General features: G+C 49.4%; 1 protein-coding gene across 6 annotated transcripts in view; it reads right to left on the bottom strand.

Annotated features, from left to right (window-relative positions):
- The window catches only part of HDAC5 (histone deacetylase 5), a 165,412-nt gene that overhangs the window by 119,746 nt on the left and 32,218 nt on the right, over positions 1–13,448 (bottom strand). For 2 of the 6 annotated variants that reach the window (XM_060256656.1, XM_060256659.1), the window contains exon 1: positions 807–1,198. The exons of 1 other annotated variant lie outside the window; for it this stretch is intronic. In XM_060256656.1, the coding sequence (XP_060112639.1) occupies positions 807–957 (151 nt within the window). In that variant the 5' untranslated portion in view covers positions 958–1,198. Of the gene's footprint in view, positions 1–806; positions 1,200–13,448 lie in introns of those variants that run through there. 3 more of the 6 variants (XM_060256660.1, XM_060256658.1, XM_060256657.1) reach the window with 3 other exon arrangements.

Genomic DNA, 13,448 nt, shown 5'->3' with positions numbered 1-13,448 from the left:
TTCTTTTACAGGGCCTTTATCAATCAAGAGAGTGGCCCCATGAATGCCCTAGAAAACACATTTGCAGACCAGTGGTTACAGGGAGAGGGAAAAGCAGCTCCTAGCACAAAATGGTTGCTAAGTGCAGACGCAACCACATGAAGCCCCCTGAGAGACCCAAAGCTGAATTCCATGTTCTTCTGAAGCACAGAATGCATGAAGCAGTTGGCTTTAAATGCACAGTTACAACTCAGGAAATCTGACCTATTCACTTGTAAAGCAGCTGGAGAGAGATTTAGAGTGAGATATACTCTCATTCCAAGTCAGTAAACACAACTCATGGGGAGGAACAGGCATGTTGGCTGAACCACATCTGCATGAGAAACCCAGTAGATCATACAAAGTACAGCTCAGGACGGGGCTCAACTCTGATTAAAATAAGATACCTCTGGTGTATACAATTCATTTCAAGGGGTCAGCTCAGAAAGCCTATAGTCATGAATAAAAAACATTAAAAACCATACTTTCCAGCATCAAGCATCTATTGCTTCAAACAGCAATGCTGCACAAAGGTTCACATTTCTAGGTGCCAATGTCCAACCTGGGGTATTCCATGCACCTGAGATATTTCCCCATCTTGTTTTCTAATACACGTGGGCCAGATTTGACAGAGCACCAATTGTTTTGAACTCAGACAGATTCACAACACACAGGAACACTCTCTTGCGCTCTCTACACATCAGCTGCTCTGTCTCAAGGTCCAAACCAAAGCTCAAACTTACTTGAGTTCTTTGCTCTCAAGTCATGTTTTGTGCACCAATACTCACCTGCCACAGGTATGGCATGGATCTGCGCCCGTGACAGAAGCTCCAGCGATGGTTCGCGTCCAGAGACTCCATCTGAAGAGAAACACGATTCGGTTTCGTAAATCGTCTGCAACATCTCTGACAGTCCCCGCGCCGAGGATACAAGAAGCATGCCAAGGAGCGATCAGGCACTGCCGGTTATCCACTTCAGTTTCCCTTTATGACAATCCGTTGCACAACCAAAAAGCTCAGGGAGTTGTCTGTTTTGGTGCTGTACAGCCTTCTCAAGCTAGTCCACATCCCCTTCTTATTCCAGACACAAACATATACAGCCGTCCTTCTCCGTGGAAGCGTCTTGCCAGGAAAGTTAATTGTCTCTCCGCAATGAGAGGAGGGGGAAACAAAACAAAACCCCAAACTAAATTAAAACCCCTGGGAAAGGAAAATACTTGGGGGGGGAGGTGATTACATCTGGAAATCTTCTCAGGATTTGAGGAGGGATAGAAGACAACTGTTCTCTCAACTCCAGAAAAAAGAGCTAGATGAATCTCGAGATGCAGAAGAAGATGGGGGTGACAGATAAGGGTGGAGGGAGGGAGGTTTTACACCTCAGGTAGTTTGACTCAGGCTGAGAGGTAGATTTAGCAACACCTCTCTAGCCACAAGACAGGTAAAAAGATCAAAAGGGGGGGGAGACCTCCACACACAAAAAAACAGAGCAGTGAATCTAGTCTCGAGAAGCAGTCTCCAGCAAAACAGTGGCTGTCATTTTTCTTGCAAAAGCCCCCTTTTTTTTACCAAGGCACAAGCGTCAGATTCCCTTCCAGCGATTTTGTTTCTCCCCGTTCCTGCCACAGAACGAGATGGCTTCTGCCGGGGGTGACCTGAAATAGAACGTGGGGAGGGGCCAGCTATAAATAAACCCAGCCGAGCTCTCTGGGAGCCGGGGATGGTTCAGGCAAAAGGAGCCGCCTGCCTATCAGAAGCTGCATTTCAACCACAGGGGTCAGTGGAAGAGATTCCCTACGGGGAAAGGCTGTGCTTGGCTGCCAAGCCGAGGAAAGGAAGGGGAGGCAAGAACAAAAGGGGGCGGAATGGCTGCTTCTGTGTCATGCATGCCAGAGTCCATCAGCAGCTACTGGATTTATTAAAGGCCAAGGTTCTTAAAGAGGGTTGTTCTCATTTTTTTAAAAAACACTCCCTAGACTTTGTTTTTTCTAAGAACAAAAATAAACCAAGAGGTGGTAATCCTGAAAATGTATAGGGAACAAGATCAAGGCTGTACGCGCTTCACACTAAAAATAAAAGCTCAATTCTGCACCGAGGTAACCAGAATGCTATGCCTGCAACAGCCAAATAATTTATACATGGCAGTCAAATTTACAAGCTGTGCTCTCCCCTAGCCAGCAAAAACCCTGGTCTGTCTCTCCCTAGGCTCCAAAACACCTTCTGAGATTGAAGATAAGCAATGCAATGATGCCTAGTCAATAAAAGAAACAAAGATTTTGGGTTTTTTATAAAGTGGGGCTACACCAAAGGAGGCAGAAGAGGTTCTTATGGGACGTAATCAGCCTCTCCTCCTTATTCATCTTGATCAAGCAAGTAAAGCAGACTCAGGTCTCATTTACATGCAGGAAATGGGGGTAGAATGCATGGGATTGCTTAAGACTGTAGGAGATGGAGTCGGGCTATGAATGTTCTTTCACATTCTTTTTTTTAAAAAAGAACCCTCCATGAAACAGGAAACTAGTACTGAAGGGGGAAAGTTTCTATCCCCTGATATGCCGGTTTTCTGTTTACAAGGAAGAAACGGGTGCTTGAGCATTCCAAAATGTGAAATACCCATTCTCTGCTTGCTGTCTGTTACAGTCCGTTTTAACACCTCTTTATCATGCATTTATCGGGCCCTAATACCAAACCATTACAAGCCTACCTACAGAACAGCCACCAACAGGTTGGTATGCGGCTCATCAGGAATCAGGTATCAAAGGGGACAACCCAACTTCTCACATACATTTTATTTTCCTTAGCAACCCCTTCTACAGGGGGCTATAGTTAGGCACCTTTAATTCCCCAGTTTGTTTCCTCCCTCCAGCTCAAAGACACTTTGTTGGACCTTTGGCACCATGCATTCCAGCAAACCCCACTGGGCTGCCCCCAGAGAAGAATTAGCAAACATTCCACTTGTCCTCCCCCTGATCATCTCTGATGCAACCCAGAAAAAGTCAGCTCATGTATCTGCAGACTATGGCTTTTGAGCCAAATGTACAGAACCAAATAAAAAAGTAAAGGTAGTCCCCTAAGCAAGCACCAGTTGTTTCCGACTCTGGGGTGACATCGCATCGCAACGTTTTCATGGCAGACTTTTTATAGGATGGTTTGTCATTGCCTTCCCCAATAATTGTCAGAACTTGTAACTTTACTATTGCTAGCTTAATGTAGAGCCAGTGTAATTGGTGGCAAGTATGCTTAGAGTGGACCTGAGCACTGAACCAGACCGACTCCATATTGTAACCTTTCTTAACCTTAAGTGCCTGAGCAGTAGTTAACCTTGCCCCACTGGTATCCAAAGTATTTGGGGGCTGTAAACTGAATTATGTTGTATCTCTGTACTTTCTCACACTGACACCCTTTGAAGCCGAATCGGGTGGCCTTCAGAGTAAGGAGGCAACATCTTTGCTGATAGCACTGGTGGGAAGACAGATGTGCTTGAAACGGTGTGAATTAAAGCTTTGTGGTTTGTTTGCTTTACTATATAAAATTGGGCCAGTGCTGGCTCTCGCCATCACTGTTATCTTGTACCTTGTATCCAACAGTTCTTAGTTCTCTCTAATAAAATCCTAGCTTTGAAACTAAGTATGGGATCTACTCGAAGTTCTTAAGTTCTGACATTATAACAGTGAACCCATTGTTTCGGGGCTTATCTGAACTGGAAACCCGGCCCGATGGCTGCAAAGGTTCCAGACAACGGAGAGCCCACCACTCCAACGGAGGACCCGCCGCTCGACCCGAGGGTGACGGGGGTGAGGCGCAAGATTAAGGTCCCCGCACCTTTCTCGGTCGACGCGTTCTCCGCGCCCCGATCCTGGAGTCCGCGGAAGTCCACGGCAGCGATCGACGCAGCGGAACAGCGGTACAGAAGTATGCTGGGCGAAGGGGGAAGCGGAGACGGAGACGACGACCAGGCCGAAGGTCCAGGGCCGCGAGATGGAGACGACCCGGTCCGGACCCTCCGCAACGACCTGTTCGACTGGGTGCGGGAAATCCACAACGACGTGCACGCCTCCCGAGTTATAATGGCCGAGGAGATGCAGCAGAACCTGGGCGCGATCTACGACCAGCTCCGCACGTTGCAAACGGCGGTCTTGGGAATCCCCGTGGGAGGGCTGCCGCTGGGGCAGCCACCCGTTGCTCCACCGGCCCCGCCGGCTCCCGCGCCGCCGGTGGCGCCTGTTCCAGCCCCACCGGCCCCACAGCCAGCGGCACCTCCGGCCCCGGGGGCCCCTGCGCCGCCGGTCCCAGCGCCTCCGGCGCCGCCAGTTCCTGCGCCCCCGGCGCCCCCCGTGCCAGCGCCCCCGGCACCGCCGGCCCCAGCCGCACCAGTTTTGCCGGCCCCGCCGGCCCCGGTGCCCCAGCCCGTGGCACCCCCGGCCGCAGGGGGTGGGAGAGAGTTGAAAATCACATTCGACGGGAGCCCAGAAGACGTGGAGTACTTCACCATTCAGTGCGACACGTTTTTCACCCACTGGGGTGCGGACTACCCGACCGAAGCCAGCAGAGTGTACCACATTGCGTCCCGACTGAGAGGTCCAGCCCGCAAGTGGTACGTCGGGCTATTCACAGCGAGGAAGCCCGAGCTAGCAACCGTAGCGGGGTTCCTGCACGCGATGCTTCGCCAGTATGGCGACCCGCTCCGCGAGGAGAAAGCCATCGCGGCCCTCCAGCGCATCGAACAAGGCAACCGCTCCATCCGCGAGTACGCCACAGAGTTCCTGGGCTACTGCGCGGCAGTGAGAGGGTGGAACGAAATCATGAAGTATACTGCTTTCTGTAACGGGCTGAACCCGAACGTCCTCGACCGCTGCTACAGCCACGGGCGACCCGACACCTTGGTCGGATGGATCCAACTAGCCGGAGAGGTCGAGACCAATATTCAGCATGTGGGGCTGCGCCGGCAGCAACTGGCGAAGAAGGGGTTGAAGTCCACCCCTACCAAGTCGGAGGGGCGACGGGCCCCGACAACCTCGACCCCCACCACCGCCCGCAAGTGTTACCGGTGCGGCGACCCGGACCACCTCGCCGTCAACTGCCCAGTGAAGGCGGGATCCACCCCGCCGACAGCCAAGCCAACCGCTTCGGGGCCAAAGAAGAAGAAGAGTGGTCGTCCGAAGGAGCCCGGACGGGGCTCCGTCGCCACCACCTTGGCGACTGACGAGGATTTTACCGACGATCTGGAAACCGTGGAGGAATCGACCGGGGAGTCAGACGACACCGAGTCGGCGGGAAACGACAACGACCTGCTTTGATGGGTGCCGCGAAGCAGGTCCAACAACAGCCGGCACTCCTCACGGTGAGAGCCACTGGGGGTTTATTGTTTATGGCCGTTACCCTCCTCAACCCGACCCTAAAACGGTTCATGCACGCCCGAGCGCTAATCGACTCGGGGTGCAACCGGGACTTGATTACCCCCCGCCTAGTAGAGGCGTTAGGGCTGACCACGTCTCCCCTACCGCAACCCATGCTTTTCCAACAGATGGACGGGGGCCCCATGAGGGGGGAGCCATGTAAGCTAGAAACACAAGCAGTTCCCGTTGGGACCGAAGAGCATTGGGGGATCGAAACTTTTGTAATTGCCCCCTCCTGCTCTTTCGATGTGGTGATGGGCTCGGCTTGGCTCGCCCGCCACCAGCCAGACATAAGGTGGGAAGAGCAGATCGTCCGATTCCCTGACTGGAGGTGCGAACACCACCATTGGCGCCCCGAATGGGGGCCGCATCCGCCTCCCCGGAATGAGCGAGCCTGCCTCACCCTCGAGGAGGTCGCCTCAATCCCCAAGGAATACCGGGACTTAAAACTGGCCTTTAGTGAGAAGGAGGCGGATGAGCTACCACCCCACCGCCCCACGGACTGTGCGATCGAACTGATCCCGGGGCAGCAACTGCCAAAAGCGAAGCTGTATTCCATGGGTTGGGCGGAGAAAGCTGAACTCCGGAAATTTTTGGACAAAAACCTGAAGCGTGGGTTCATACGACCGGCCACAGCCCCCCATGCTGCCCCCGTCCTCTTCAGAAAGAAGAAGGATGGGTCGCTTAGACTTTGCACAGATTTTCGCTCGATAAACGGGATTTCTATGTCTAATGCCTACCCGATTCCATTGATTAAAGACCTGTTGAATACTGTAGCCACAGGGAAAGTATTCACCAAGCTCGACCTCCGAGACGCGTACTTCCGCGTCCGCATCAGGGAGGGCGACGAGTGGAAGACAGCATTCAATACCCCGTTAGGACAATTTGAGTATTTGGTTATGCCTTTTGGACTACAAGGGGCCCCCGGGGTATTCATGAACTTTATCAACGAGGTTTTACGAGAGTTCCTGTTCAAGGGGGTGGTGGTGTACCTTGATGACATCATTATCTATTCACAAGATCTCAAGTCGCATGTACCATTAGTCAGAAAAGTGTTGACCACCCTATGTAAACACAAATTGTATGCCAAATTGTCGAAATGTGAATTTCATAAGACCGAACTTGACTACCTAGGTTTCCGGGTATCGGGGGAGGGCTTGTCAATGGACCCGGCAAAGGTTCAAGCGGTACTAGACTGGGAACCCCCACGAACCCGTAAACAACTCCAAAGTTTCCTCGGGTTCGCAAATTTTTACCGCGACTTCATAAAGGGGTTCGCTACAATCATGTTACCCCTTACCGAGCTCCTTAAAACCAAGGGGAAGGGGGCAGATGCCAAGAAGCCGGGCGCACGCTTAACGTGGACGCCTGATTGTCAAAAAGCCTTCACAGAGTTGAAACGCCTCTTCACCTCAGAACCCGTGCTAGCCCACCCTGACGAGCTAAAACCTTTCGTGGTTCAATGTGACGCCTCCGACGCCGCCGTCGGAGCCATATTAATGCAAAGGGGGGACAACGGGGTACTGCGCCCCTGCGCATACATTTCAAGAAAATTCTCAAACGAGCAGAAAAATTGGTCAGTTTGGGACAAGGAAGCTTTTGCAGTCATGTTTGCCTTGAAAACTTGGCGCTCCTGGCTCGAAGGGGCCAGAGTCCCGTTCGAAATCTGGACTGACCACAAAAATCTGGAGGCGCTGACCGGGCGCCGCAAAATGACTGCAAAACAAATCCGATGGGCTGGCTTTTTCGCCAAATTCGACTTTGTGCTGAAGCACATCCCGGGTACCAAGAATTTCTTGGCGGACGCTCTCTCCCGCCTGCCACAACACGAGAGCCTCCGCGAGGAGGTGGTGGACTCTCTCATCCCCCACTCGGCCGTTGCGGGGGGGGTCACCACCCGCTCTGGGAAAAGAGTCAGCCCCCCGGAGCCAGACCTTTTGTCTCGTTTGCTCGCTGAAACTTCTAGGGAGGCAGACCGCCCACCTAACCTCCGTAAAAGCGAGGACGGTCTCTGGTTGCACAACGAAAAGATCTATGTGCCCTCCTCCCTCCGCAAGCCGATTTTAGAGCGTTGTCATTCTAACCGCCTGGCGGGCCATTTCGGCTACGTCAAAACCCTCAATCTCATTACCCGCCAGTTTTGGTGGCCCAAACTCAAAAAAGACGTTTCCGAATTCGTCCTCTCATGTCCCACCTGTCTCATGGCTAAGCGAAGAGGGGGCAAGCCTCCCGGCCACCTAGTACCCCTCCCTACAGCCACCCGGCCTTGGTCGGTAGTGTCCATGGATTTCATTGTGGAGCTCCCGCCTTCGCGGGGTAAAACTGTTGTTTTGGTCGTGGTCGACACCTTTTCCAAACAAGCCCATTTCATTCCCTGCAAACAACTCCCCACGGCTAAGAGACTTGCCCAACTCTTTTTTACCCATATTGTACGCCTACACTCGTTCCCGGACAAGGTCATTAGCGACCGCGGAACGCAGTTCGTTGCCAACTTCTGGCGGGAGTTTTGCAAACTTGCAGGCATAGAGCAGGGACTCAGCTCAGCCTACCACCCCCAGTCGGACGGACAGACGGAGAGGGTTAATAGCCTTCTGGAACAATACCTCCGCTGTTTCATTAACTTCCAACAGTCTAACTGGGTGGACCTCCTCCCGTTCGCTGAATACGGCTACAACAACAGCCTCCATAGCTCTACCAAAACCTCCCCTTTCCAAATCATAAATGGCTACGAGGGCAAGCCTTTCCCAACGCTCCCCCTCCCTGCTACCGCTTCAGAACCCACTTCGTGCCAACAATGGTGGGAGGGTCTTCGGGAAAGTTGGAAGGGAATACAGGAGAACCTGGAGGAAGCAAAAAAAGCTTACAAAAAACAGTTCGATAAAAAACACTCCCCTGAATGGGAATTGAAGGTAGGGGACACTGTTTTCTTGTCCACAAAGAACCTTCCCCTTCCTCAACCCTGCCGCAAACTTGCGTTGAAGTTTCTTGGGCCCTTTAAGATCAAGCGAGTACTTAATAAAGTAACTGCAGAACTTGAGCTGCCCAAGTCTCTAAGCAAAATCCATCCTGTTTTTCATTGCAGCCTACTTCGGAAAGACCCTGGTGCCACGTCCTTCCATCCCAGGGCTCCGCCGCCCCCTCCGACGACAGTGAGGGGTCAGAGTCACCATGAAGTCCAAGAAATCCTGGACTCCAAACTCAAACGGGGGAAGCTGTACTATTTGATCAGGTGGAAGCACTTCCCCCCGAGCTGTGATGAGTGGGTCAAGTCTCAGAATGTAGCTGCGCCGCAACTGTTGAAAAAATTTCACCTACTGTACCCACACAGGCCCAAGCCGCCACCCCCTGGGGGAGGGCGCTTAGGGGGGGCAGTATGTCAGAACTTGTAACTTTACTATTGCTAGCTTAATGTAGAGCCAGTGTAATTGGTGGCAAGTATGCTTAGAGTGGACCTGAGCACTGAACCAGACCGACTCCATATTGTAACCTTTCTTAACCTTAAGTGCCTGAGCAGTAGTTAACCTTGCCCCACTGGTATCCAAAGTATTTGGGGGCTGTAAACTGAATTATGTTGTATCTCTGTACTTTCTCACACTGACACCCTTTGAAGCCGAATCGGGTGGCCTTCAGAGTAAGGAGGCAACATCTTTGCTGATAGCACTGGTGGGAAGACAGATGTGCTTGAAACGGTGTGAATTAAAGCTTTGTGGTTTGTTTGCTTTACTATATAAAATTGGGCCAGTGCTGGCTCTCGCCATCACTGTTATCTTGTACCTTGTATCCAACAGTTCTTAGTTCTCTCTAATAAAATCCTAGCTTTGAAACTAAGTATGGGATCTACTCGAAGTTCTTAAGTTCTGACAATAATCTACACTTTCCTCCCAGCAAGCTGGGTCGTGAGCAGAGAGCTTGGACTGCAGTACTGCAGCTTTACCACTCTGTGCCACGGGGCTCCTACAGAATCAAATACTGCTCTTTTTTAAAAAAGAAAAGAAAAGAAGTATACTGGAGGAGTAAGTGGGATACTAGAATAACTAGCATTTGAAGAGAGCAGTAGACAAGGTTTTTGTGGACCTCAAAGGCTTCTTGGGAGATACTTTACAAGAAGGGACATGATCAAGTGTGAAGCATGTGCAGATTTATGCCAATGCACTAAAACTAACACCCAAGTATATTTAATACTGATTGTGAGATTCTGCATGTGCTGGTTCCTAACAGAAAACTCACAACAGTCAGTGTTTGGGTTGTAGAAGCTTTATGGATTATTAATCAACATGTCAATTATCACGAATGTTAAGTTGTATGTAGATCCAAGTGGTTTTACAAGAGTGACTGACAGACATTCTCACATTTTGACATATTACTGTTTTATTGCTTTCACATGCTCATGCTACCCAGATCAAAGATTTGCTCAATTTGTTAATTTTATTATTCTGTCATTGGATCTTAAATTTGTACTGTTTTGCATTCTAAACCACTGCCTATCAGCTATATAAAGCCCTGCTCACTGTTCCTGATTCCTTGTCTGATGAAGTGTACCTGGAGCACAAGAAAGCTTACGTTCTGAATAAAACTTTGTTGGTCTTAAAGGTGCACTTGACTCCTACTTTGTTAAGTTCTATGGTTTTAGTGATGCAAAAAGTGCTTTCTTACACTGGCTCTTTGTTGATCATTTACTCTGAATCTTGATGTAAAGGGTTTAAATTGTAAAGGGATGCTGACAGCAGCTCCTTCATGGCTGCGTTCACATGTAACTACCGTTAAGTGGGAAAATGTATGTGAACCCAGTTTCCCTTACTTCTCCTTCCTCTAACCAGGAATTTGGTGAAATGCTAAGTGGGATAAAACAGACACATACAAACACGGCCATGTACATTAACCAGAAGTACTCCCTCCTCCTTCCACTATCCAGGATCCAGATTAGCAGAAGATAGGGAATTAAATGTTCTAAGCCCACACCACTTATGTTCATACATCATGAGTAACCAAAGTTAATTCTTAACCAGGATTCTTGGTGTGTGAAAGGAAGGGGAGAGGTAAAGTGTACAACATAATTCAGCCCACAAGCCGTGTTCCCGCACGTTTTTTCTTACCCACTGTTACACACGTTATCTGAAGGCAGCCTGGCAATACCACCCCAAGCAGTTACACCCATCTTTGTGCACTGGCTTAGAAATGTAATTTTGCTTAGGATGGTACTGTAAGCTTCCAAACATGGCTTTCACTGCACAGGCCAAACCCCAGACCTGAGCTTCAGGGCATATGTGAGGAATGTGTAGAATGTGAGGATGAAACAACATGCAATTTTGGGGACCTGTGATCAGATCCCTAATATGTAACTAGAAACAGTTCAGGAAGCCAGCAGCATGGGTCTTCCAACATGGACTGGGGCCAGGAGGCTGGAGAAAGAGTTTGTTTTCAGTTCTTTCCTTCCCTTCTGCTATTTTCTGATCAAAATTCCCTTTCCTGGCCCTGACCTGGATAGCCCAGGCAAGCCCAATCTTGTCAAATCTTGGAAGCTAAGTGGGGTTGACTGTGGTTAGTAGGACGGGAAACTTCCTTGAAATACTCAGTCGAGAAGCCAGGGGCGCAGGCTCTGTTCAGCCACCACTCTGAATATCCTCCAGGCTCCCATCAGGGGTCAGTCGCCAGAGGTCACTATGACTTCCAGGTGCATGCAAACACACATACACAATATTCAAAATACAAAAACCACTGTCCTTTTTTCCTGGTCTTTTAAAAATGTCCTAAAACTAAAAAAGCACAATACAAGTTCCTGCCATTTTTCTGTAGAGGGGCTAAAATAAATTGTACAGGGGGGTTGGAATTAAGCCCCCTTTCAAAGCAACAGACTCTTATCCCATATCAACTGCTTTTGAGGGTAAACTGCAGACTATGGGATCCAAACATGGCTCCCCAGAATCACAACTACTTTGACCCTAAGGTGTTCTACACTTAATTAGCTCATCTCTGTTCCTCACACCTTAACTAAAATACTTCAAGCCAATTTACAGTAAATAAAATAAAGTGTTAATTAGGTTGCTTGCAGGAAGGAAAGGTGGAACAAACACACTTCCAACACTGAGCCAGTGCTCAATTAAAAGGTGACTTGACCGCTTGAGTTTTAACTCACTGATCAATCACCATATCTGTACACTGATCAATCAACAAATCTGTGTATGAACAAACACAAGAGTTCTGAAATCAAAAACACACTTTTTTGGTTTTTCTAAGGTGAAATCATTCATGGGGACAGGTGAGTTCTTAAGAGAGACAGCTCTTCCTATGGAAGAAGAAGACTGCAGATTTATACTCCGCCCTTCTTTCTGAATCAAAGACTCAGAGTGTCTTACAATCTCCTATATTGGGGTGGCCAACGACTGGGGCTGATGGGAGTTGTAGGCAAAAAACATCTGGAGAGCTACCGTTGGCCACCCCTGCCCTATATCTTCTCCCCCCACAACAGACACCCTGTGAGGTGGGTGGGGCTGAGAGGGCTCTCCCAGCAGCTGCCCTTTCAAGGACAACTCCTGTGATAGCTATGCCTAACCCAAGGTCATTCCAGCAGGTGCAAGTGGAGGAGTGGGGAATCAAACCCAGTTCTCCCAGATAAGAGTCCACACACTTAACCACTACACCATACTGGCTCCTGGAAGAAAGGAGATGGTGCCTACCATCTGCACCTTGTGTACTGACTTGTATTAATAACAGTTAACTAGGAATTCATAGATTCACTCACCACAGTCATCATCAAAAAGCATGTTCAAACTCCAAACCTCAGGAGGAGCAGGGAATTAACTCCAACGCTGAACACCTCCAAAGCAAAACATGCCTACAGCACCAATCTAAGCTGAGGAGGAGGAGGGAGGGGGGTCGTCTCGTTCATGTTGCACAGTGAGCAATGGGGACACGACAAGTACTGACAGGCTGTTCATCTTTGATCTTGACCACCCCCTAATCCCATTTTATTGTGCTGCTGATTGAATGTATTATTCTGTTCAGATTGTTCTGCCTTGAGTCCCAAGTGAGAAAGGTGGCCGATAACATAAAATAAAACCTAACTCGATGGCAGAGACAAAAGCCAGCCCTTCCTCAATGGAGAATAGGTAAGGTTGTAGCAAGTATCATTGCTGGCTGGACAGCCAAAACAAGCTGAATGTCTGCAGTTAATGTTATTGTTGTTGCTGCTGGGGGGGGGGAACCCCTGCTTAATTAGGGGCATATTTTTCATCGACCCAAAATTTTCAACTGATTACCCTGACTAATGAACAGTGTAATCCTATGCAGAATTATTACAGTCTTAAGTAATTCTGCATGAGACTGCATTTGAAAATGTTACAACCTAATTAAAAGCATAGCACTTTGAGAGCTGCTGTTGAGAAGAACGAGTATTCCATGGATGGTTCCACGCAAGGGGTGGAAAAGCGACCGCAAATAAGGTAGCAGCACAGAGGGAACAGCATCCACAGTGCACGCCACAACCCCACACCACTTGATCCTGCTGCTGCCTCCTTAGGTTGGAGATCTCCTGCTATTTCAGCTGATCTCCAGACAACCAAGATTTGTTCCCCTGGAGAAAATGACTGCTTTGGAAGTTGGATTGCATAGTATAGGGGTGGGCAAACCTGTTTAATGTAAGAGCCACATAGAATAAATGTCAGATGTTCAAGAGCCGCAAGACATGAATGTCAGGTGTTTGAGAGCTGCAAGATAGGAAAGAAGGGCAGCAAATAGATGGGGGGGAGGAGAGGCGGAAAGAAAGCAAATTTAACATTCTCTGGCTGGCTTGGCTAGGAGAAGAGATCTGAAGAAACAAATGCTTTCTCCAAGATGGCCAACGGAGTGGTGGGAGCTTTGAGAGCCGCACGATATGAGTGAAACAGCCACATGTGGCTCCCAAGCCAGTTTGGCCAGCACTGGTATAGTATTATACACTGAGGAGGCTACTCCTTTTTTTAACCCTCGCCCTCCGCAGGCTCCACTCACCAGGTATTTCTCAACCCAGAGCTGGCAATCCTACCCGTCATCCTTGCTGTGT

The sequence above is a fragment of the Heteronotia binoei genome, chromosome 15 (genome assembly GCF_032191835.1).
Source record: "Heteronotia binoei isolate CCM8104 ecotype False Entrance Well chromosome 15, APGP_CSIRO_Hbin_v1, whole genome shotgun sequence".
NCBI lineage: Eukaryota > Metazoa > Chordata > Lepidosauria > Squamata > Gekkonidae > Heteronotia > Heteronotia binoei.
This window is presented reverse-complemented; position numbering and strand designations above follow the sequence as displayed.